This window comes from Silurus aristotelis (genome assembly GCF_946808225.1).
Source record: "Silurus aristotelis genome assembly, chromosome: 2".
Lineage (NCBI taxonomy): Eukaryota > Metazoa > Chordata > Actinopteri > Siluriformes > Siluridae > Silurus > Silurus aristotelis.
In genome coordinates, this window is record NC_139575.1 from 31204078 (window position 1) to 31226656 (window position 22579).

Consider the following 22579-nt stretch of genomic DNA (forward strand, 5'->3'; position numbering starts at 1 on the left):
ACATGTCAACTTCGTGAACTGACTTGCTGCCCAATATATCCCACCTCTTGACAAGTGCTATTGTAATAAGATCATCAATGGTATTTGATTTATCTGTCAGTTCATTATACGGAGAATCTTGTAATTGATTTTTTTTTTTCTCCATTATAGACCAAGTAAATCCATGTGATGTGGTCAGCTCAAGTTGCTTTACACCGGTAGGTTTCTGTAGGCCGGATGTGGGCTGCTGCTTTCCGTTGATTATGTGGTGCTGCGTCTTTAAGCAGCAGCTCGGTTTCTGCCTGGATGTCGCTGTCCGGTGTTCACAACTCAATAGACATCTCTAACTCCGACCATTTTTTCGATACACGGCCATCATCATCATCATCATCTTCATGTCCCTGTGCAGAATACGTGTGAGCTAAAGGTCTGTGTCCGATAGTGTCGGTGAAAATGGTGAAGAGGAAAAGCCTGGATGACGGCGACCAGGAGAGTTGCGGCGGAATACCATTTCCCATCCAGACCTTCCTGTGGAGACAAACCAGGTCCGTGATTTTTGACAAGAAATCATAGAATTTTCGGATTCGATTAAAGGATAAACTATTTTTTGCTGCGGTTTATTACTGCCGAGATTTTTCCAGTTCTTTCTCCTAGTTATTTGACTGCTGTTCTTATGCAGGTCATCTATATGTTTCTAATTTATTATAATAAATCTATTATCATATACATGCATATGTAATAATAGATTTATTATAATAAATTGGAATGTGTGTGTGTATATATATATATATATATATATATATATATATATATATATATATATATATATATATATATATATATTTGTGTGTGTGTATGTATATATATATATATATATATATATATATATATATATATATATATATATATATATATATATATATATATATATATACATGCACACACGCACATACACACGTCATGCTCATTGGCTGTCGCGTTGTTTTGCGTCAAACAGCTCGCGCGCTTACAATGAACACATTATATTAACTAAAACCAGTTCCTCGTAATCTGACGAGACTAATTTCATTATTTGCATTTCATTTTTTTCAGCGCGTTTTTGAGACCGAAGTTAGGGAAGCAGTATGAAGCATCTTGTGTGGTGAGTACTTAGTGTTTTCCTGGGATGTTGCCTCCCCCTCACCCATCCTCTTCAATCACTATTACACCTGAGGTGCCTGCCGCTGTCACGTGACTGGTCACGGTGCCTTATTATATGAGCAGCAGACTGGGATTTGTGTACACATGATTTTCACAGAGGGCAGATAGATTTACTAAAAAATAACTCAACATACAGCCATAATTGTCAAAATAACTGGCAAAAAAAGTGAGTACACCCTAAGTGAACATGTCAAAACTGTATCCAAATTGTCTATTTTTTGTGTGAGCACCACTGTTATGTAGCACTGCCTTAATCCTCCTGGGCATGGAGTTCACCAGAGCTGCACAGGTTGTTGCTGGGACCCTCTTCCACTCCTCCATGACATCACAGACCTGCTGGTCATTAGACACTTCTTACTGTACTTCCTCATTTCGCTTGAGGATGCACAACAGGTGCTCAATAAGGTTCAGGTCTGGAGGCATACTTGGCCACTCGATGGCCCTCGTGTTCTGCTTCAGAATGTCACAATACATGTTGGAATCCATGTTTCCTTCAATGAACCGTAGCTCCACAGAACCTGCAGCACTCGAGTAGCCCCAGACTATGATGCGAAACCACCATGCTTTACTGTAGGCAAGACACAATTTTCTTGGTACTCTTTACCAGGGCATCGCCACACATGCTGGACAACATCTGAGCCAAACAAGTTCATCTTAGTCTCATGGTTCCAGTAATTCATGCTCTTGGACAGGTTGTTCTTCAGCAAACTGTTTGCAGGCTTTTTTGTGAGCCAGCTTCAGAAGAGGCTTCCTTCTGGAACGACGGCTTTGCAAACTGCCTTTTTGCAATGTGTAGCGTATGGTCTAAACACTGACAAGCGGACCACCAGTTTCTGCAGCCTCTAAAGCAATGCTGGCAGCACTCATGCGTCTGTTTTTGAAGCAGCTTCTGCACCTGACACACAGCACGAGGACTCAACTTCTTTGATCGACCCTTGTGAGGCCTGTTCCGAATGAAACCCGTCTTGGAAAACCTCTGTAGGGACCTGGCCACTGTACTGTAACTCAGTTTAAGGCTGTTACTGATCTTCTTATAGCCTGGGTCATCTTTGTGGAAAGCGACAATTCTACCTGAAAATCCTCAAACTTCTTTGCCATGAGGTACCATGTTGAACATCCAGTGGATGTGAGAATTTTACTCAAACCACCAAATTTGAACTTCTCTAATACAAGATTCACAAATGTGTATGGTCCTGTCAAGCAGATGAAAACATGAACATTTAATAGGACATGTGGATTTGCATTTTTAAGCAACACATAGCTCTTATTACTTAGGGGTTATTCACTTTTGGGACCAGTTATTTAGACAATAATGGCTGTATTATTTAGTTATTTTTAAAGGACAGTAAATCTGTACTGCTATACAAGCTATACAAGTTTTATCTCTCTAGTATTGTCCCTTGAGGAGATCTACTAAAATGTTTGCTGAAATAAGGAGTGTACCCATGTTTGCGAGATACTGTACATATATGTTCATACATATACAGTATGTATATACACAAACATACACATATACACACAGATATATGCACTCTAATAAAAAAAAATTGACACCATAACTTAACATTTTACATTAATAATGGACACTGAAATTATGACATATATGAAATTTTAAAGGAACCACATGTTCAGGAGCTGTTAGAACTAAAAATCTTAAACTTGGACTCATCAGACTAAAGGACAGTTTTTCACTGATCTAATGTCCATTCCTTTCCTTGTTTCTTGGCCAACCCAAGATTTTTCTGCTTGTTGTTCCTTCAAAGTAATTTGAATTTGACCATGAAGGCCTGAGTCACACAGTCTCCTCTAAATAATGCATGTTGAACTGTCTGCCACCTAAACTCCGAAAAGCATTTCCGAGTCGGACGGACGGAGAGATTGATTAAAAAAAGAGAGAACTCTGTGTAGCATAACAGACCACAGCACACATATTTTATCCCCAGAGACTACACTCTCCAGCAACATATTCTGTCATGTTTACAATCCCCTTATTACTAACCACACACCTATAAGTCAAGTCAAGAAGCTTTTATTTTCATTTCAACCACATATAGCTGACGCATTACACAGTGAAATGAAACAACGTTCCTCCTGAACCCTGGTGCTACATAAAACAACAATTACAGAAAACAGAAAACACAGGGCTAAGGATTAGTAAGTGTCTTCGCCACATAAGTACATCGTGTGCAACCTGGTGCAAACAGTGCAAAGACAACACAAGACAGCGCAAGACAATACAGGACAATGCAAGACAACACAACAGTGTAAGACAAATACACAAAACACAAAATACAAAATAGCGCCGCCAGTAAACCTGTTGTACATTGGACACTGTGGTGTGTAAGAGACGTAAAGTGAACAGTAACAAATGTAAACAAAATGTTGTGCAAAAGATTAATAGCAGCAATCCAGAAAAGATGTGCAAAAACAGCATGTAAACAGTTTAGGGTAATGAAGTGATGTAATGTGAGTGGTACTGAAGAGATGGATGTGTGAATTGAGTAAGAGTGTGTGTTGAGTCTGGTTTGTACAGATCAGTTACACAGTTGTGTGTGTAAGTTCAGTTCAGTTTAGTTCAGTGTTGAGAAGCCTGATAGCTTGAGGGAAGAAACTGTTACACAGTCTGAATGTGATGGCCGGAATGCTTCAGAACCACTTCCCTGATGGCAGGATGGTGAAGAGTGTGTGTGTGATGGGTGTGTGGGGTCGTCCACAATGCTGTTAGCTTTGCGGATGGGGCGTGTGGTGTAAATGTTCATGATAGAGGAGAGAGAGACTCTGATGATTTTTTTTTAGCTGTCCTCACTATCCTCTGTAGGGTCTTGCAATCCGAGATCATGCAGTTCCCAAACTAGGCAGTGATGCAGCTGCTCAGGATGCTCTCGATGGTCCCCCTGTAGAACATGGTCAGGATGGGGAGAGGGAGATAAGCTTTCCTCAGCCTTCTCAGGAAGTAGAGATGCTGAAAAGCCATCACCACATACTATATACTAATTCTCTGGGTTTTGCTTTTGCTTTTTGCTTTTGCTTTTCCTTTTGTTTTCGCCTTTTGCTTTTGCTTTTGCTTTTGCTTTGCTTTGCTTTTGCTTTTTTAACTTGCTCCTTGTAAAGTAATGCTTAAAGTTTTCAATACTGACCTACTAAATTATCCCTTTTTTTGGCATTCTGGTTTCAGTTTTTTAGATCCATTTTGCACCTCAGCTGAATGTTGTGTCTAGTTAGATTGGAATTTGGGATTTGGGATTTGGGAGTTCTCAATTCAAATTCACATGGATAGTTGACATATAGTAAAAGTTGAGGTATTGTTCAATGAGCTACTTCTTAAACAGGCCTTTTCTTTAAAAAAAATGTTTAACAGTTTCCAGTGGCTATAAATACAACGGACCCTTTATATACTGAACAGGATGTATCTAGAAATAGTGGGTTCACCATATACATTGGATATCAGGAGTGTACACAACCCCTGTTATGATTATGGTTATGTTACAGTAAAGAAAAATGTAACCAAGAGAAATTATGTCTGATCTTTTTTCACATTAAATGTACAAGAGCAATCAATAGAATTCATATAAGATGCAAATTAAAAACTTTGAAGAGTAAGGAAAAAGAAAATGGTAGTTTAAGTGTTCTAACCTCTTAAATAATATCTCTTTAAAGCCTCTTTTGCTTGTATTCAGCACCAATGTCTACCAGATTTGACCATTTTAGCATATCTTGATTTGATAGTTTTTATTTCACTCTCCCTCACAATAAAAATGCTCCAGCTCTATCAATCATTTCATTATCATTTGCATCTATTGTGCACAGTCTGTTTCATGATATAGACTCTTACATAGACATAGCAGAACGTTGATTTGCTTCATATGAAACTGGTCCTATCCTGTTGACTTGGATTTGTGCTCATATTATATCATGCTAGGAAGTTTTCTTCTATTCTCTTTCAAAGGAAGCTCTGCAGATTTTATGGCAAAAAAAAATATTTAGAGCTACCCAGCTGTCCACTCTGTCTGGGTCACGCTATGATGTCGATGCTGTCTAACAACATTGTGCATCAAGTGTGGCAGTAGTCAGAGATGGACCCAAAAAGGAAGGCAAGGCTGCACTAATCTTATGATGGATTTTTTAGCCTTTGCATTTCTAGGCCAGAATGTGTACTTTGCAGTGAGAGTCAACAAAGTGACATCAGCAAACACACATAATGTGCTTTAGTTGTAAGAAATAAATGGTCATTTTAATCAATAATAATAATAATAACTAGTGGACAGTAGTGGACAATAAAACCTGACCCTGTCCAGCTCAACAAGCACACAGGATGCACTAAGATAAGTACAATCAATTCTCATGCCGTGTGTCACAGGGAGATATATTGCCAATTTGTAACGGAACATTATATGTGAGCTTGATATGTGTGTTTCTACTGTAGTCTTTTGAGCGAGTGCTGGTGGAGAATAAGCTCCATGGGCTTTCACCAGCTCTCACCGAGGCCATCCAGAGCATCATGCGTTGGGAGCTGGTTCAGGCAGCACTGCCTCATGTCCTCCACTGCACTGCAATTCTCCTTTCCAATCGCAACAAGCTAGGTAAGAAACCAAAACCAAAAACTATGACACACACACCTGATGCTGATGTGTTTAACGTAGAATTTTAAGCTTGACAATATATATATATATATATATATATATATATATATATATATATATATATATATATATTTTTCTACTGTATTTTTATCTACCGCCTTATACACGTTTAGTCCAGTTCTTTTTAAATCAGTTTTATTACGGTTGTCATTTATCAAAAGCTTAAAATGCATAGATTTCTTGAATTCCACTCGATCAGTCGGCAACAGTTTCTGGAAATGTTTTTTCTTATTATTATTATATCCAATACTGCGATTGTGTCTTAAAAAGGGAAAAGGGCCATGTATTGTGTTACATTATTTTGGGTATTCATGGTTTAAAAGCTTCAGTGTTAAACCTAGATACTATTTGTACAATGCTTTAGTTTGGGCTTCCATAATATTTTTATTACTCCAATGATTGCAGGCCATTGCTTTAAACTGCATTTGAACCTTTAGCACTGTATCAACCAGGGCACCAGGATAAACTCGGTGTAGCCGAGACCAAGCTTCTCCACACTCTTCATTGGATGCTGCTGGAGGCAGCTCAGGAGTGCCACCAAGACCTAGGACATGGATGGTCAGGGGGAGGCAGCAGTGGCAGCAGCAGTGCGTTCTTTCAGCCTTTAAGTAATCAAATCCACCTGGAACGCAATGGCAGTACTCCAGAGGAGAACGAGTACGCTCGAGCCAAACTTTACCACAAGAACATGGCCACTGTAGAGCTGTTTGTTTTTCTTTTTGCTCCTCTTGTCAACCGCATTAAGGTCTGTTCTGTTTTGCTGTGTCATTTCTTATATTAATACAGAGTGCGTATTAATTCAGTAGACTATGAAAGTCTTCATTAAAATCTTGCTTTTACATAGCATTCATTAAAATAGATAGATAGATAGATAGATAGATAGATAGATAGATAGATAGATAGATAGATAGATAGATAGATAGATAGATAGATAGATAGATAGATAGATAGATAGATAGATAGATAGATCTTTTTAAAGGACAATACTATAGCAATAAAACTTAATATATTTTAGAGTAGTCAGTGTGCAGCTTGTGTAGAAGTACAGATTTACTGTTCTTTGAAAATAACATACAGCCATTATTGTCTGAATAGCTGGCACAAAAGTGAGTACACCCTAAGTGTAAAGCTACATGTCCTATTCATCATGTTCATGTTTTTGTCTGCTTCACAGGACCATACAAATTTGTATCTTGTATTAGCATCTTGTAAAATTGCTTTGAATACAATTCTCTCATACTGACCACTAGATGTTGAACATGGTACCTCATGGCAAAGAGTCTTTAAAGATTTTATGATTAGATTTGTTGCTCTCCACAAAGATGGCCAAGGCTATAAGAAGATCAGTAACACCCTAACTGAGTTACAGTACAGTGGCCAGGATCATACAGAGGGTTTCCAAGATGGGTTCCACTCGGAACAGGCCTCACAAGGGTCGATCATGGGCTGGGGCTGCATGAGTGCTGCTGGTAATGTGGAACTGCGGTTCATTGAGGGAAAAATTTATTCCAACATGTACTGTAACACTCTGAAGCCGAACATGATGCCCCCCCTTAAGAAACTGGGCAGAACGGCAGTTTTCCAACATAATAATGACCCCAAACACACTGCCAAGATGTCAACTGCCTTGCTGAGGAAACTGAAGGTGATGGAGTTGCCAAGTATGTCTCCTCACATGAACCTTTTTAAACACCTGTGGGGCATCCACAAGCGGAAAAAGGAGAAGCTCCATGCAGATCTGGTTAATTCCATGCCCAGGGGGATTAAGGCGGCGCAAGATAACAATGGTGCTCACGCAATATATTGACACGTTGGACACAGTTTTGGCATGTTCTCTTAGTGGGTACTCACTGCTGTTGGCAGTTATTTTGACAATAATGGCTGTATGTTGAGTTATTTCCACAGGACAGGAAATCTGTACTACTACAAGCTGCACATTGAGTACTCTAAAATATATCCAATTTTAATTTCTATAGTATTGTCCCTTGAGAAGATCTACTAAAATGGTAGCTGAAATGTGAGAGGTGTACCCCTCTAAAACTGTGTATGTCTGTATACTGTATATATGTATTTAAGTAAAAATATCCCAAAAAGCAACACACCTAAAACTATGTATTGGGCAGGAGTCTGATCTTACATTTCGACTGGCTAGTGGCCTTGTTATTTGGCAGCCAATGTGGGAGCATCGTCAGCCTGATGTCCCTGCCTTTTCTTCTCTCATTAAGGCCACACGCAACATTGTTACTGGTAAGATTTGGGTTTTACGAAATAATTTATTGTTGCAAAGATAAACATATTTTTGTTTGGACATTTGGAATAGTGACGAAAAGATGAATATGAATTTTTATTTCCTGATATTTACACCGAAATATTGTTAAGCGATGCAAAACATACCAGTTTTTTGAATGCACTTATTTCTGTATTTTACCAATCATATTTGCCTTGAAATTAAATTTCAAGCATGGCACCTGCTGGTGAATATTATATAAAAACTGGTGCAATTTTCTTTTTTTTTTTTTTTCGTTTTCTTCACAGCAAAGAGAAACTCTACTGTAAATAACCAGTGCAATCTCTGTGCTCCGGGCAATCCTTACCCCACGGTAAGCATCTCAACATGCAATAAAAAGCTGTAATATATATTTTATTTATATATGAGCAAATGAGGAAACAGTTACTTTTCATACATGGATAATCACTTTCTTTAAATAGTAAGAAGCACATATTCATTCAAGTAAGGAGGAAGTAGATATCGTTGAAAAATGATTGATCTGATAGTTGTGTTTATTGAGTGTTCGTATATCCCTCTAGGCCTTACTATCCCCAGAGAGCTTTTTTCCTGCAGTAATGTGATTTCTTACTGCCTGAGTCATGTGATCTGATTTCCACTGCTCTCCAGGTGGTGGGTGAATCTGCACAATCTGACTCCTCCTCCACTTCTGTGAAGGCCCAGAGCTGTCGCCGTGGCAACTCGGTGGAGAAAGGAGGCACCTCACAGCAGCAGTGTGATCGAGGCATCACCCAGAAGAAGTGAGATTTTTTACGTGTGTAGATAGAAACATACAGATTGAGTCAGAAGTAAGGTTGGAGAATTTAGGGAAATTTCAAGACTGGACACTTCCCATGGGAATTAATGGGAATGTGGTTGAAAAAAAAAACCCTGCAGGATAAATCTTGGTGAAACTAACCAGATGAGTTCTGTTTCTACCCTGCACATTCATCAGTCAAATGCACACAGCACACTTATATTCCTCAATAACATAACACAGATCATTTCTTACAATTTCGATTTTAATATTACTTGGGTTAATATACTGTATATTTATCTATGTTATTAAAGTTTAACTAGCAAATACCAAAAGGTGTTTATACAGTAGATAACCAGCCAGTAAATCAAATATGCTAAATGTATGCTAGCACAATTTCATTCACAATGTATTTGGCTAGCTGGCTCAAGCTGTGATGCTCTTTCTCCTAACTTCTGCTAGCCAGTTTACTGTTATTATACAGAAGTACAGTACTGACCAAACTGTACTGTTTTAGAGCATTTGTTCATACAAAGTTCTCATAGGATCTCGCTAGAGCGACTCCATGGGGATCAGGAAATCAGTATACTTGGGGGAAAAAAAACTTTTCACAGACTAATGACTATATATGACCTTCGATAAATGCTTTTCCTAATAGGTTGTCAGCACCCGATGCTATCTCTGTGTGCCAGCGAGCACGCTATGCTACCTACTTTGATGTGGCTGTGCTACGTTGCTTGCTTCAGCCTCACTGGACAGAGGAGGGCATGCACTGGGCACTTATCTTCTATCTACAGCGTCTCAGACAGATTTTGCAAGAGAAGCCTGAGCGTCCACCAGAACCCCCCACAGCACCCCTGCCTCGACCACGGAGCAGCTCCATGGTGGCTGCAACTCCTTCACTGGTCAACACACATAAAACACAGGTAAGTCTTATATCTTACATATATTTTACATGTAAGCCATTAAATATAAACTATACATTTGCATGCATGCTATGAAATATAACAAATTTTCAAAGCATTAATTATTTATATATATATAAAAAAAAAATAACAACCTTTAAAATATTACAAATAGTCTTCTCTGACTTCCAGCAGGTATTTTAGCACTGCACATATCTTTTCACATAGATAGAGAGTCCAAACTAGTCCACACCTTAATGAATTTCATACAACCTGAAGCTGGATGTTTATTAGCAAAAAAAATTTGAAAGATCTGATGAAATTAAATAGTTTTAAGGTGGAAATGGTGAAAATCCTTCTCTCTGTTGTGTCTTATCAGCAGAAATTATTTGATAAATGGTGTCCATTGTGATTGTAGTCGGCACTTTAAATGCTTTATCGATGTGTAAAATAAATTCTGTGTTATTTGTTTCATCTCTTAGTTGAACTTGAATGAAAACCAGGCCTCATTTTAGGAAAGAAATGAATTTGCTCTTTTAACAAAAGCACCACAGATGTTTTCTTGCAACAATTAGCTAATGTAGAAATTGATACATGTTATGGTTCTACTCTCTCTGCTTTAAGGACATGACCTTGAAGTGTAATGAGGAGGGGAGGTCACTGAGCTCAGAGACCTTCTCCAAAATATCTATTACCAACCTCAGAAGACCAGCCATCCCGGACCTTTCTACAGACATAAGCATGAACATTTTCAAAAAGGTTGGTTGCTTTCTGGACCTTATTAGACATTTATAAGTTGAGACCGCAAATGCTGAAGAAGCCATTGTACCTTACCAGCATGTAAAGGCTTTTTTTATTTTTAGTTTAAAAACCGCAGGGAGGACAGGGAGAGAAAGGGCTCTATTCCATTCCATCATACAGGAAAGAAGAGACAACGACGTATGGGGGTGCCTTTCCTCATGCACGAGGACCACCTGGACGTGTCACCTACACGTAGCACCTTCTCATTCGGGAGCTTCTCTGGATTGGGTGATGAGCGGCGCCCCTTGGAGCGAGGTGGCTGGCCCACCAGTATCATGGGTAAAACTAAAATAAGAGCAAATTAAGACTAAATGTGGAATGCAATGCTCAAAAATAATATACTCTACTTATGATCAGGTGACCCAATACTTTTGGCAATATAGTGCATATCATATTTTACGTATTCTACTGATATATTGGGATATCTTTTGACCCACTTAGACAATTGAAAATTAATAAACTATTAATATAAATTTCTAAAGAATTTAACATTACGTTGCTGTCATTTGAGTTACTGATGTAATGCACAAATTATTGTTAATACTGTCTGAATTATAAAATCAAGGATTATACATTTTCTTTTTGGTCAATGCTGGTAGTTTGCGGCAAATGGTAATCCAGTTCTAATGCCTGACTTTTTTTAAGACCATGAACATGCCAGCATATAGGGTGTCCATTGTTTCAACAGAAATGAAGATTAAAAACCTACTTTTATTATTCTTGCTTTGGCTTTACAGCCATAAAAGTAAGCCCCAGTGCCATTCTGTGATATTTCTACTCTTAATTATAATAATGACCTGTAATATAATCTACTATTATATAATATTACACAATGGACTATGGTAAATGTGTACACTGATTTGTCATCTGGCAGGAAAGCTGACTCGTCGTGGCAGCACCGATATGACAGGGGACGTGGACAGTCTCGGAGTAAAACACTCTCATTCCCACCACAACCTGCCTGACCATTCCAACAGCCACAGTGAAAACACCATCAAAGAGGGTGGTAAGGCATCTATCCTCCCATTACACAGTGTCAGGTGGCAGAGACGGAGAATGTTGCAGGTTAAGATCCAAGACACAAGAAAGTATATCCATAACTTGCATCAAAATCAGAATTAGGAGAAGTTCAGAAGCCAGAAGATTGCAAACAGAGTTGCTTGGGCAATAGACAAGACATAAACCAGGATCCATAAGCGTAGTAGAACTATAAATGTAATAAATAGAAAACATAAGGCTTGGTATTGACAGATATGTGACGCAGAGCAAAGAAAGAAACATGAGAGCTTAAATAAAAAAGACTAATCAAGGGGCAAACTGAAAACAGGTAAAAGTAATCATGACACAATGGGGAGCAAACTGATGACGCGATATGAACCGAAGCAAAATGCACATGGAGATGCAAACAAACACTTGACAACATGGAAGAAAATGCTGAAGAACTGAGAGCCATAACATGTAGGCAATACTTGACATACAGCAGTTTATATGGAGTTTTGCATTTTTGTTATTTTATACCAACGTATAAATTATTTAGCATTTTTAAATTAATCTCAATTGGTGGTAAAGTTGTAACTTGGAATGTCTCTGCATTGACATGACAACGTGAATGTAATATTTTGGAACATTAACTACAATCGAGAGAAAAAAAAGAGCCCTGATTAAGGAAACAGTTTATAGCAGCTGTAGTAACAGGAATTGCCTTGTTTTATGGACATTCTACAACATCAAAACTATAAACAGCTAAAAAAAACATGTTTTTATTTTATTTTATTAAAAAGAATAAAACACAGTGTAATGTTCTGTTATTTGAAAAATACTCAACTTTATGGGGGTGTAAGACCATGGTACCACTTCGTCAATAAGTATTTCCTATAACAGCATGCACCGTTATAAAACTCACCCTTTGAATCCTTACTGTTCTGCCTCTCTCATCTCCCAGTTCGTTCTCAGATCTCTACTATCACCATGGCTACTTTTAACACGACAGTCGCCTCGTTTAATGTGGGCTACACCGATTTCTTCACGGAGCACATTAAGAAGCTCTGTAATCCCAACCCGATCCCCGAGATACCCTGTGAGCCATTGGCTTGCTCCAACCTTCCACGCAGCCTCACTGACTCTTGTATCAACTACTCATGTCTGGAAGAACGAGACAGCATTGAGGGAACCAACAATTTTATCCTGAAGAATGGCATGCTGGATCTTTCTGTAAGGGAAAAAATTACATATTTTTAAATTACATATAAAAGAACATATTATTTTAGTTGAAAATGTATATTGTTGGCACAGTGGTGTAATGGCATTGGGCAAGGTTGTGAGTTCAAACCCCAGCACCACCAAGCTGCCACTTTTGAATCCTTGAGCAAGATTCATAAGCTCGGTTTCTATTTTTTCAATTGTTAAAAAAAAAAAATAATTATATATATTTATATATATATATATATATATATATATATATATATATATATATATATATATATATATATATATATATATATATATATTGGATGTTGATTTGGATGAACAATCATGGGAAAAGAAAATACTTATCTAAGATCTGGTCCTCATTAACTCCTTAGTCATTTTCTGTAAATCTACAGTATTTTGAAAGAAGTTTATCACTCATAATGTTTATAATTTTTAGGAGAAATTTAGATACACTCTTCTTTACAATATTGCCTTTTTTTATGTTTTAATTTAATATAACCTGGATAGGTGACTTCACATTTGTCTAATAATATTCTGATATAATGTGGTCTTTGTCAATGTCTCAAGTCTTAAAGTTTTCCAGGCCTTCTGGCTGCAAAATAAACCCAAATCATCACCCCTCTACCACCAGGCTTGACAGTGGTATAAGGTGTTTATAGTGATATGCTTTAACTGGTTTGCACTGTGACACAATGTATACGATAACCAAACATCTACACATTTCAACCTTGGCCTATTCAGTCTAAAAAATAGTGTGTTTACTGAGACCTGTAAATCACATGATGTAGTTCTCTTTATATCTCTGAGCTTTAATCAGTGTGACCTTGAACTGAATATGCTGGGACACACTCTACTAGAAACTGCAATCTATTTGTAAAACAAAAAAACACCCTTCACTGTAGAATAGTGAATTTTATATTGTTTGGAGATGGCCTTATAACCCTCTTCAGATTGATAATCAGCAGCAATTGCTTTTCTGGGGTTTGGCTGATTTCATTTCTTTTTGGCGTAATGTGGATACTCACCTGACGGCACTAGAACACCCAAATGCCAAAGGTTCTGTTTTCATAGAGGTAGTCAAACTTCTTGATGATTTACCAATCCTGTGCATTTTATTAGTAGGACCTGCTTGATAATTATGATTGTGGAATTATTTGACACACCTGCAATTTTGTTCTTTTATAGAAGTCGGTTAGTATCACATAATTGTTATTTAGGCCCTGATCATTCAAAACATATACATGACGGACGTTTAATTTCTTTCCCCATGACTGTAAGCTTTAGCCAAAATTGGACAAATGTAAGTATGTATATGCAATGTTTCAGAAGTTTATAACCATTGTTTCCTTTTTTTAATCTTATTATAACTTTTAGGCTGTGCTCAGGGCTGTGTATGCAGTTCTCACTCATGACATTAGCTCACGGATATGCGATGTGGCCCTCAACATTATCGAGTGCCTTCTTCAACTGGGTGTTGTGCCGAGTATGTCCAAGAAAGTTGCCAAACAAGAGGACAAGGTAAAGGAGGCAGATCTTTCTAAGGAAGGAGCCAGTCAAAGTGTAGGTGGTGCTCATGGGGGTGTGGCTGGAGGCACAGGGGCTGTTCCCAGTGGAGGGAGTGGAGATGGTGATGGAGGAGGTGATGGTGGAGGAGGAGGAGGAGAAGGTGGAGGAGGAGAGAGTGGAAGTGGAAGTAAAAATGATATTAAAATCAACAAAGGCAATAAGGTATGTGGCTGAAATGTATTTTTTTGTAGTATTTTTGTTTTTTTTATGATTTTATGTTTAGGTATGATTATTATGCCCATTAAATTATTCTGTACATTTACAAAGCAATTTCATAGCATTTCTCTGCTGAAGTTAAATAAAAATGAACTAGGACTGTATAATGTGATAGTATAGAACATGTACCGTACCATCATACTGTATATCATATCATATTTTCAGGACGAGGACTCCATTAGCACCCACAAATTAGCTTTGACTATGCTTATTAAAATTGTGAAGTCTCTTGGGTGTGCCTATGGTTGTGGTGAAGGCCATCGCGGGCTTTCTGGAGATCGTCTGCGTATGCAGGTCAGTGTCTTTGTAATTATAATCCATGGTCTTGTAGAGGCTAGTTTTAAAAAAAAACTGTACACTTTGCAAATTTCAAGCAGCATAAATTTCAGTCAACTGTAGTACTTCTGTTTACTCTCAACATATTATTGGAAACATTGCCAAAAAATCTTCAGCAGTTCAAATAATTAATAAATTATAGACTTAAACATTTTATAAATGATTGTTGAACCCATTGCGTATTGTATTTTAGGTTTAAATGTCTAGCTTTGCACAACAAACAGCATTTATACAAATCTATTTATTCTAAAAGACTGCTAAAATTATATATACATGAACACCTACAGTTAAAACCCTTGCAATGCCACAGCCAGCCATGGCAGGGAGTCCAAGATAGCATTTGGAAGTGCTCTTTGTGTGGGATGTATGAAATTTCTTTCTTCCTTGTCAATCACATAGACACTCATCAATCCTGGCCACCTCTGATCTCATTGTATTTGGAATAGGGTGCTTAGTGCTTTCCTCAGAGTCTCCTCAGTAGGTATTTGTCACGTGATCTGTAAAAGGTAGAGGTGGCTGGGAATTGGCAAATAAAAATAAAACCACTTATCAGGATGTAAATAAAATGAAATTTATATAGGTTTAGCATTTGATCTATACGATATGCTTTTTGTACCTTTTGTATTTATAGAAGTGTCGGAATACACATACAGAGGAACACACAATTTGACAGGATGTTTTTACTTACAGCCATGAAGCATGAATAAAAAACGACTGGTGTATCCAGAACTTGTGATATTTTACTTTAGTATCTAGAACCTTAAGATCATGTGTAGTAGTAAGATGATTGTTCACACTGTCTGACTTCCCCTGTGTAGGCTCAGAACTGCATGACCAGTCTGTACAAACTAGATAAAGTGCAGTTCCGGCAGACCATGAAAGAGTACGTCAACAAGGATTCTCTCAACAACATAGTGGACTTTCTGCATGCCCTTCTTGGCTTCTGTATGGAGCCCATCACTGACAGTAAGAGGAAATGTCTACAGTCAATGTATTTCACACTAGCTCATAACCAGCTGTAAGTTTTTACTCAGTAACATATAAAAAGCTGATATTGAAAAAAAATGTATGTTAATATTAATTATTACTGTAGCTTTTAGACCCAGTTAGAGAAAATCATAATATCCTCCATTCTATAAGCATTTCAATATTTATGTGGCATATGATATACTCAGATATATTTCCCAAATAAAGACACCACCATAATGCCACATATGATCAGGCATGATCATGACACATGGAATCTGTCCCTACTTTACTGCATTTCTGTGTCTCTCCAGGCTTTCTGTGTTTTTGCTAGTGTGTTTCGGTCTGTTTATTCAGCATACAATGTTTTGTAGTTTGACATGATCTCTAAACATTGTAGCTTAAAAAAAAAAAAAAAGAAAAAGATAGAAATTAATATTATTAGTCTAAGGGTTTAGGAAGTATACAGCACTCTGGATAAATATCCTCTCATTTCCCCAATCTGTAGTGTTACAATCTGAAACTGTAATACACTTTTAATGTATGTGCTTATAATCTAATACACACATTACAATGTCCTCTCTTTAATAGTATGCCCTCTTCAGTTATAATAAAGTGTTCCTGTACGGTTAAGACCCCCCGCGAGTTCCGAAAATCCGTGAATTTTGCCCCAATGGTACCTTAGTGAATTCATCTAGACATTATCTAGTCACTTTAATACAATAATGTGTTTAGAAAAATGATGAAATTTGTAACGTTCCTGAATATTCAGTCCCGCTGCGAATTTCTGGGAATTTATTCAGATAATCCACAACAAATGAAGTTCCAAATGAGAACCTGCAAATTTTTCGAGCCGCGAGTTTCGAACCGCAAATTATCTGGGGTTGACTGTACATTTATGCTAGACCTTTTTTTTTTTCACAAACACAGTGCCTTCCAAAAGTATTCAACCCTCCTTAAAAATTATTTGGATATTATTGTTCAGGCCAGTCCATGATACGACAGAGGTTGGACATATGTTTCAGGTCATTGTCTTGTTGTATGGTGAAGTTTATCCGAATTAGCCACAGTCCAGGCAGAATCGCATTTATGGAATGAAAGCAACGTTGATTCACTATTCTTTTCACCTAGAATAAGTCACCAACATTCCCTTCTTTAAAACAACCCCAAACCATTGCGCTTCCTCCACCATGTTTGACTGTGGGTGTGAGAAAGTCTAATAAAATCTTCTCTCCTGTTCTTCGTCTTCGAAAAGTTCTTCTCTTAGGGCCAAAAATGTCAAATTTGGACTGTCCACAGAATTCTTTTCCAGTCATTCACTGTCCAATCTTTGTGTGTTTTTGCCTTTTACGTAGTTTGAACATGCAAGTTCTCAAAAATGCTAAAAAGAAAATTAGGTGTTTTTAAACTTTTGACAACACTGTATGCTCTTAAAGCAAATGTTAAATAATTTTTATTAGTCAGCAGTAACCCCCTCAGACTATTACTTGTAAGAACCACTTTTTGCTGAATAGCAGCTTTGAGTCTGTCGGGGTACGCTTTAACTAGCTTTGCATGTTGTTTGGGAGTGATCTTCTATTCTTTGTGGCAGATTTGCTCAAGGTTTTTCAGGTTTGTTTTATGACAGTTATTAACCTCAATTTTCAAACAGTGCCACAGGTTCTTAACTTGATTGAAACCTGGGCTTTGTGATCTGGTTACTGTAGAGCAGTCAGCTTTTTGTTTCTCTAGCCACTCATGCTTGGGATTTTTTTTCCTTGCTGAAAGGTGAGATTTCTCCAAAGCTTCAGTTTCTTGGTAAAGTGAAGCAGGTTCACTTGCAGTATCCCTCCTACATCCTTTAATTTTAACAAAAGCATCCCCCACAACACACACATGATGCTGCAAACACCATATTTCACTGTTTGATGAATGGATAGTGTTAGGTTTGTGCCACATGTACTGTTCTGAATGTTGTGCAAAAAAGCACAACAAAAAAAAGTTTATTGCTTGTCTAACCACGAAACCCTTTCCCACATTTTTGCAAGGCACTGTATTGTGACACACAGTTTACACAATTAGAGTAAAGAAAGGGTGTACAAAAATCCAAATCCAAATCAAACCAAATAGTAAATCACAATCTGTGATGTTGGGCAATTTAGGATATTCAAAAACTCATATATTAATATATATTTATAACATTTTTGAAAATATCTTTACAAAAAGTCGACCACTTTTATATATATATATATATATATATATATATATATATATATATATATATATATATATATATATATATATACTGAGGAAAATAAGTATTTCAACACCCTGCTATTTTGCAAGTTCTCCCACTTAGAAATCATGGAGGGGTCTGAAATTGTCATCGGAAGTGCATGTCCACTGTGAGAGACATAATCTAAAAAAAAAAAATCCAGAAAACACAATGTATGATTTTTTAACTATTTATTTGTATGATACAGCTGCAAATAAGTATTTGAACCCCTGAGAAAGTCAATGTTAATATTTGGTACAGTAGCCTTTGTTTGCAATTACAGAGGTCAAACGTTTCCTGTAGTTTTTCACCAGGTTTGCACACACTGCAGGAAGGATTTTGGCCCAGTCCTCCACACAGATCTTCTCTAGATCAGTCAGGTTTCTGGCCTGTCGCTGAGAAACACGGAGTTTGAGCTCCCTCCAAAGATTCTCTATTGGGTTTAGGTCTGGAGACTGGCTAGGCCACGCCTGAACCTTGATATGCTTCTTACAGAGCCACTCCTTGGTTATCCTGGCTGTGTGCTTCGGGTCATTGTCATGTTGGAAGACCCAGCCTCGACCCATCTTCAATGCTCTAACTGAGGGAAGGAGGTTGTTCCCCAAAATCTCGCAATACATGGCCCCGGTCATCCTCTCCTTAATACAGTGCAGTCGCCCTGTCCCATGTGCAGAAAAACACCCCCAAAGCATGATGCTACCACCCCCATGCTTCACAGTAGGGATGGTGTTCTTGGGATGGTACTCATCATTCTTCTTCCTCCAAACACGTTTAGTGGAATTATGACCCAAAAGTTCTATTTTGGTCTCATCTGACCACATGACTTTCTCCCATGACTCCTCTGGATCATCCAAATGGTCATTGGCAAACTTAAGACGTGCCTGGACATGTGCTGGTTTAAGCAGGGGAACCTTCCGTGCCATGCATGATTTCAAACCATGACGTCTTAGTGTATTACCAACAGTAACCTTGAAAACGGTGGTCCAAGCTCTTTTCAGGTCATTGACCAGCTCCTCCCGTGTAGTTCTGGGCTAATTTCTCACCTTCCTTAGGATCATTGCATGGAGCCCCAGTCCGAGGGAGATTGACAGTCATGTTTAGCTTCTTCCATTTTCTAATGATTGCTCCAACAGTGGACCTTTTTTCACCAAGCTGCTTGGCAATTTCCCCGTAGCCCTTTCCAGCCTTGTGGAGGTGTACAATTTTGTCTCTAGTGTCTTTGGACAGCTCTTTGGTCTTGGCCATGTTAGTAGTTGTATTCTTACTGATTGTATGGGGTGGACAGGTGTCTTTATGCAGCTAACGACCTCAAACAGGTCCATTTAATTTAGGATAATAAATGTAGTGGAGGTGGACATTTTAAAGGCAGACTAACAGGTCTTTGAGGGTCAGAATTTTAGCTGATAGACAGGTGTTCAAATACTTATTTGCAGCTGTATCATACAAATAAATAGTTAAAAAATCATACATTGTGATTTCTGGATTTTCTTTTTTAGATTATGTCTCTCACAGTGGACATGCACCTACGATGACAATTTCAGACCCCTCCATGATTTCTAAGTGGGAGAACTTGCAAAATAGCAGGGTGTTCAAATACTTATTTTCCTCACTGTATATATATATATATATATATATATATATATATATATATATATATATATATATATATATATATATATATATAAAAGTGGTCGACTTTTTGTAAAGATATTTTCGTACATTGCCTATACACGGACATGTGCAAAATGAATTCGAAATAAATGTTCCATTTTTCAAAAATACTATGTAGGGAGCAATAATATTGCTTTAGAATTAATTGATCATGTCTGTTTGTCTTTTTCCATTCATTTTTCTCCACATTTCCATCTCTCCTCTGTCTTTCGCCTCCCTTCAAACTGTGTTTTAGGGAATGGTAGGGACTCTAAGGGCAGTTTAGGTTGTAGTGTGAATTGTGTTCTCCTTTTCTGCCCTCAGATGTACCCTCTTCCCATAAAACCCCAGTATGTGTAAATATTTTTTCCTCCATTACTCAGTCACTCATCCTTTCAGCAGACTTGCCAATATTCGATTATTAAATGATAGATGGTGCATTTTTATTTAATTATGTGAACTAAATTCTAATTAAATTACAGTACTATGAAAAAGTTGGCAAGTTAGTGAACATATGAGTGAAATGATAATGAAACCCTAAAGGTCCCTAGGAGTATGAGGTTTGGGTGTGTGTGTGTGTGTGTGTGTGTGTGTGTGTGTGTGTGTGTGTGTGTGAGAGAGGGAGAGAGAGAGAGAGAGAGAGAGAGAGAGAGAGAGAGAGAGAGAGAGGGAGAGAGAGAGAGAGCGAGCGAGCGATTGAATCCCATCTTTTGGGTGGGTTAGTTTTTTCCTGAAAACTACATGTCTGTGCTGGCCTGACACCAATGTTGCCCCACATCTCTTCTCTTGCAGAATACGGCAGTGCAGGTGAGAGGTCCAGGAGGGCGAATAAGCGAAACTTCGGTAGATACACAATATGTAAATTTGCTGCCAAAAAAACCTAAACAAACTAGGCATTACTCCCATTCCTGCACCCCTCCCTGTGTCTAAGGTGACATTCTTGCCATCCAGATAGTGAATACATCAGAGTAGCAACCACTAAATAAATGAGATCTTTCTCATGTCTTGAATAACTTTTTTTTACGGAATCAGAACAAACAACAAAAAAAAAGGTAATGCTCTGATTATGGGAGCATAACCTGATTGTTAGGTCAAAGACTGTTATCAGGCCACAGACATTTGCATGTGTAGAATCCTTCGGTCCCTTTGCCTTGCATATGTGCTTTATAATTTTTTTCTACATCTTGTATGTGCTGATGGCTTCTTGCTTGCCCTTGTTCTCACCCTCATGCCTGAGCCTCAATTCAGTTGCTCCATCTTGTCTTTCAGCATTGTGTGCAGCATCTAAAATCACTTCTGTATGCTTTCAGACAAGGCTGGCTTTGGAAACAATTTTGCTACTGGAGGGGATAAATCTCTCGCTCAGAACATGGAGGCCGTGGTCGTGGGCTGCATGTTCAAATCCCTCATAACCAGATGTGCATCCACTACCCACGAGCTGCACAGTCCAGAAAATCTGGTGAACAATTATGAATTTTAGATGATAAATTCTTAAGTAGTATATATTGTGTAAATGCTCTGTACACTATCATGTATGTTTATGAGTCTTTTTTCCCTATCTCACTTTCTCATGTACACAACTAACAAAAAAACAAAACAACAGGGTCTGTACTGTGACATTCGACAGCTGGTTCAGTTTATTAAAGAATCGCATGGCAACGTTTTCCGTCGCGTGGCACTAAGCGCCCTATTGGACAGTGCAGAAAAACTCAATGCTACGAAGAAAACCGAGGACAAAGAGGAGACCAGGGCAACTGTACAAAAAAGGTTACTACATTACACAAATGTAGCAAAAGAGACACTGAAAGTCATTTAACACACAGCAATATAACATCAGGTTCAGACAAATTACAAAAAGTAAGAGAGGAATAGGCATAAATTTTTTTTTAACATGTAGCACAGCACCTTTTACAATTGTTGTAACACAAATGTGCTTGACAACCATTTCTTTGCTTGAAGATTTTGTCTGTACTTTGTTTTTCTGGGGTTTTTTTAAATAAGGAAAAATAGTTACTATTTTGCTTATTAATTGTTTTTATTTTATTATTCGTCTCTACCCAAGTACCCTTAAAGAGCCATTTTGCTTAACCTGACTAACATCTGTTGTAATGTGCATGTTTGTCAGTGAGGAGCAGATTCCTGGAGCTCTGTTAGGAAGGAAGGACTTCTGGAGGAAAATGTTCAAGTCTCAGAGTGCTGCCAGTGACACCAGCAGCCAGTCAGAACAGGACACATCGGAGTGCACGACTGCCCACTCAGGCACCACTACAGACCGCCGCTCACGCTCTCGCTCCCGACGCATCTCGCTGCGCAAGAAGCTTAAACTTCCCATAGGTGTGTGTGTGTGTGTGTGTGTGTGTGTGTGTGTGTGTGTGTGTGTGTGTGACATTCAGTTCCCCTCATTAATGACCTTAGAACTCACTGACTGTCTGTGACTTGTGTGTAATATACAATGATATTTCATTGTACATTTTCTGGACTTGGGTTGGGTCTTGCTTATCTATAATTATGTTGGCTTGAAAGATCCAGCATTCTATTTATCTTCATCTTCCTTTTCTTTTTCTTCTGTTGGAAAATGTGTACCATTTTTGATGAAGGACCATGAAATTTGACAGCGGTATAGATCTCATATGGGAATGGGGCTCTTTTGTTTTTGGGAAATATATGAGAATTACAGTTGCCACCTTATCATAGACGATTTTTCTTTTTATTTGCGATGGCATGTAAACCAAACCGCAAGAGATGGAGAAAGAAAGAACCTTAGAAAGAAAGAACCTAGCAACAGTGAGGGATTTAAAAAAAAACTCTTATGAACATAATATTAGGTAAAAA

The 22579-nt window shown here is 38.0% G+C and overlaps 1 protein-coding gene across 13 annotated transcripts in view; it reads left to right on the forward strand.

The window, feature by feature from the left end:
• The first annotated feature begins 212 nt into the window (after nucleotides 1-212).
• unc80 (unc-80 homolog (C. elegans)) overlaps nucleotides 213-22579 on the forward strand; it is a 53950-nt gene continuing 31583 nt past the window's right edge. For 8 of the 13 annotated variants that reach the window (XM_083531144.1, XM_083531139.1, XM_083531141.1 and 5 more), the window contains exons 1-19: nucleotides 213-524; nucleotides 1072-1120; nucleotides 5603-5759; nucleotides 6272-6564; nucleotides 7943-8066; nucleotides 8355-8419; nucleotides 8716-8846; nucleotides 9501-9768; nucleotides 10372-10506; nucleotides 10611-10827; nucleotides 11423-11554; nucleotides 12491-12759; nucleotides 14134-14487; nucleotides 14707-14835; nucleotides 15696-15843; nucleotides 20540-20590; nucleotides 21058-21206; nucleotides 21351-21514; nucleotides 21873-22081. In XM_083531144.1, the coding sequence (XP_083387270.1) occupies nucleotides 433-524; nucleotides 1072-1120; nucleotides 5603-5759; nucleotides 6272-6564; nucleotides 7943-8066; nucleotides 8355-8419; nucleotides 8716-8846; nucleotides 9501-9768; nucleotides 10372-10506; nucleotides 10611-10827; nucleotides 11423-11554; nucleotides 12491-12759; nucleotides 14134-14487; nucleotides 14707-14835; nucleotides 15696-15843; nucleotides 20540-20590; nucleotides 21058-21206; nucleotides 21351-21514; nucleotides 21873-22081 (3136 nt within the window). In that variant the 5' untranslated portion in view covers nucleotides 213-432. The remainder of the gene's footprint in view (nucleotides 525-1071; nucleotides 1121-5602; nucleotides 5760-6271; nucleotides 6565-7942; nucleotides 8067-8354; nucleotides 8420-8715; nucleotides 8847-9500; nucleotides 9769-10371; nucleotides 10507-10610; nucleotides 10828-11422; nucleotides 11555-12490; nucleotides 12760-14133; nucleotides 14488-14706; nucleotides 14836-15695; nucleotides 15844-20539; nucleotides 20591-21057; nucleotides 21207-21350; nucleotides 21515-21872; nucleotides 22082-22579) is intronic. The other 5 variants (XM_083531145.1, XM_083531149.1, XM_083531142.1 and 2 more) reach the window with 1 other exon arrangement.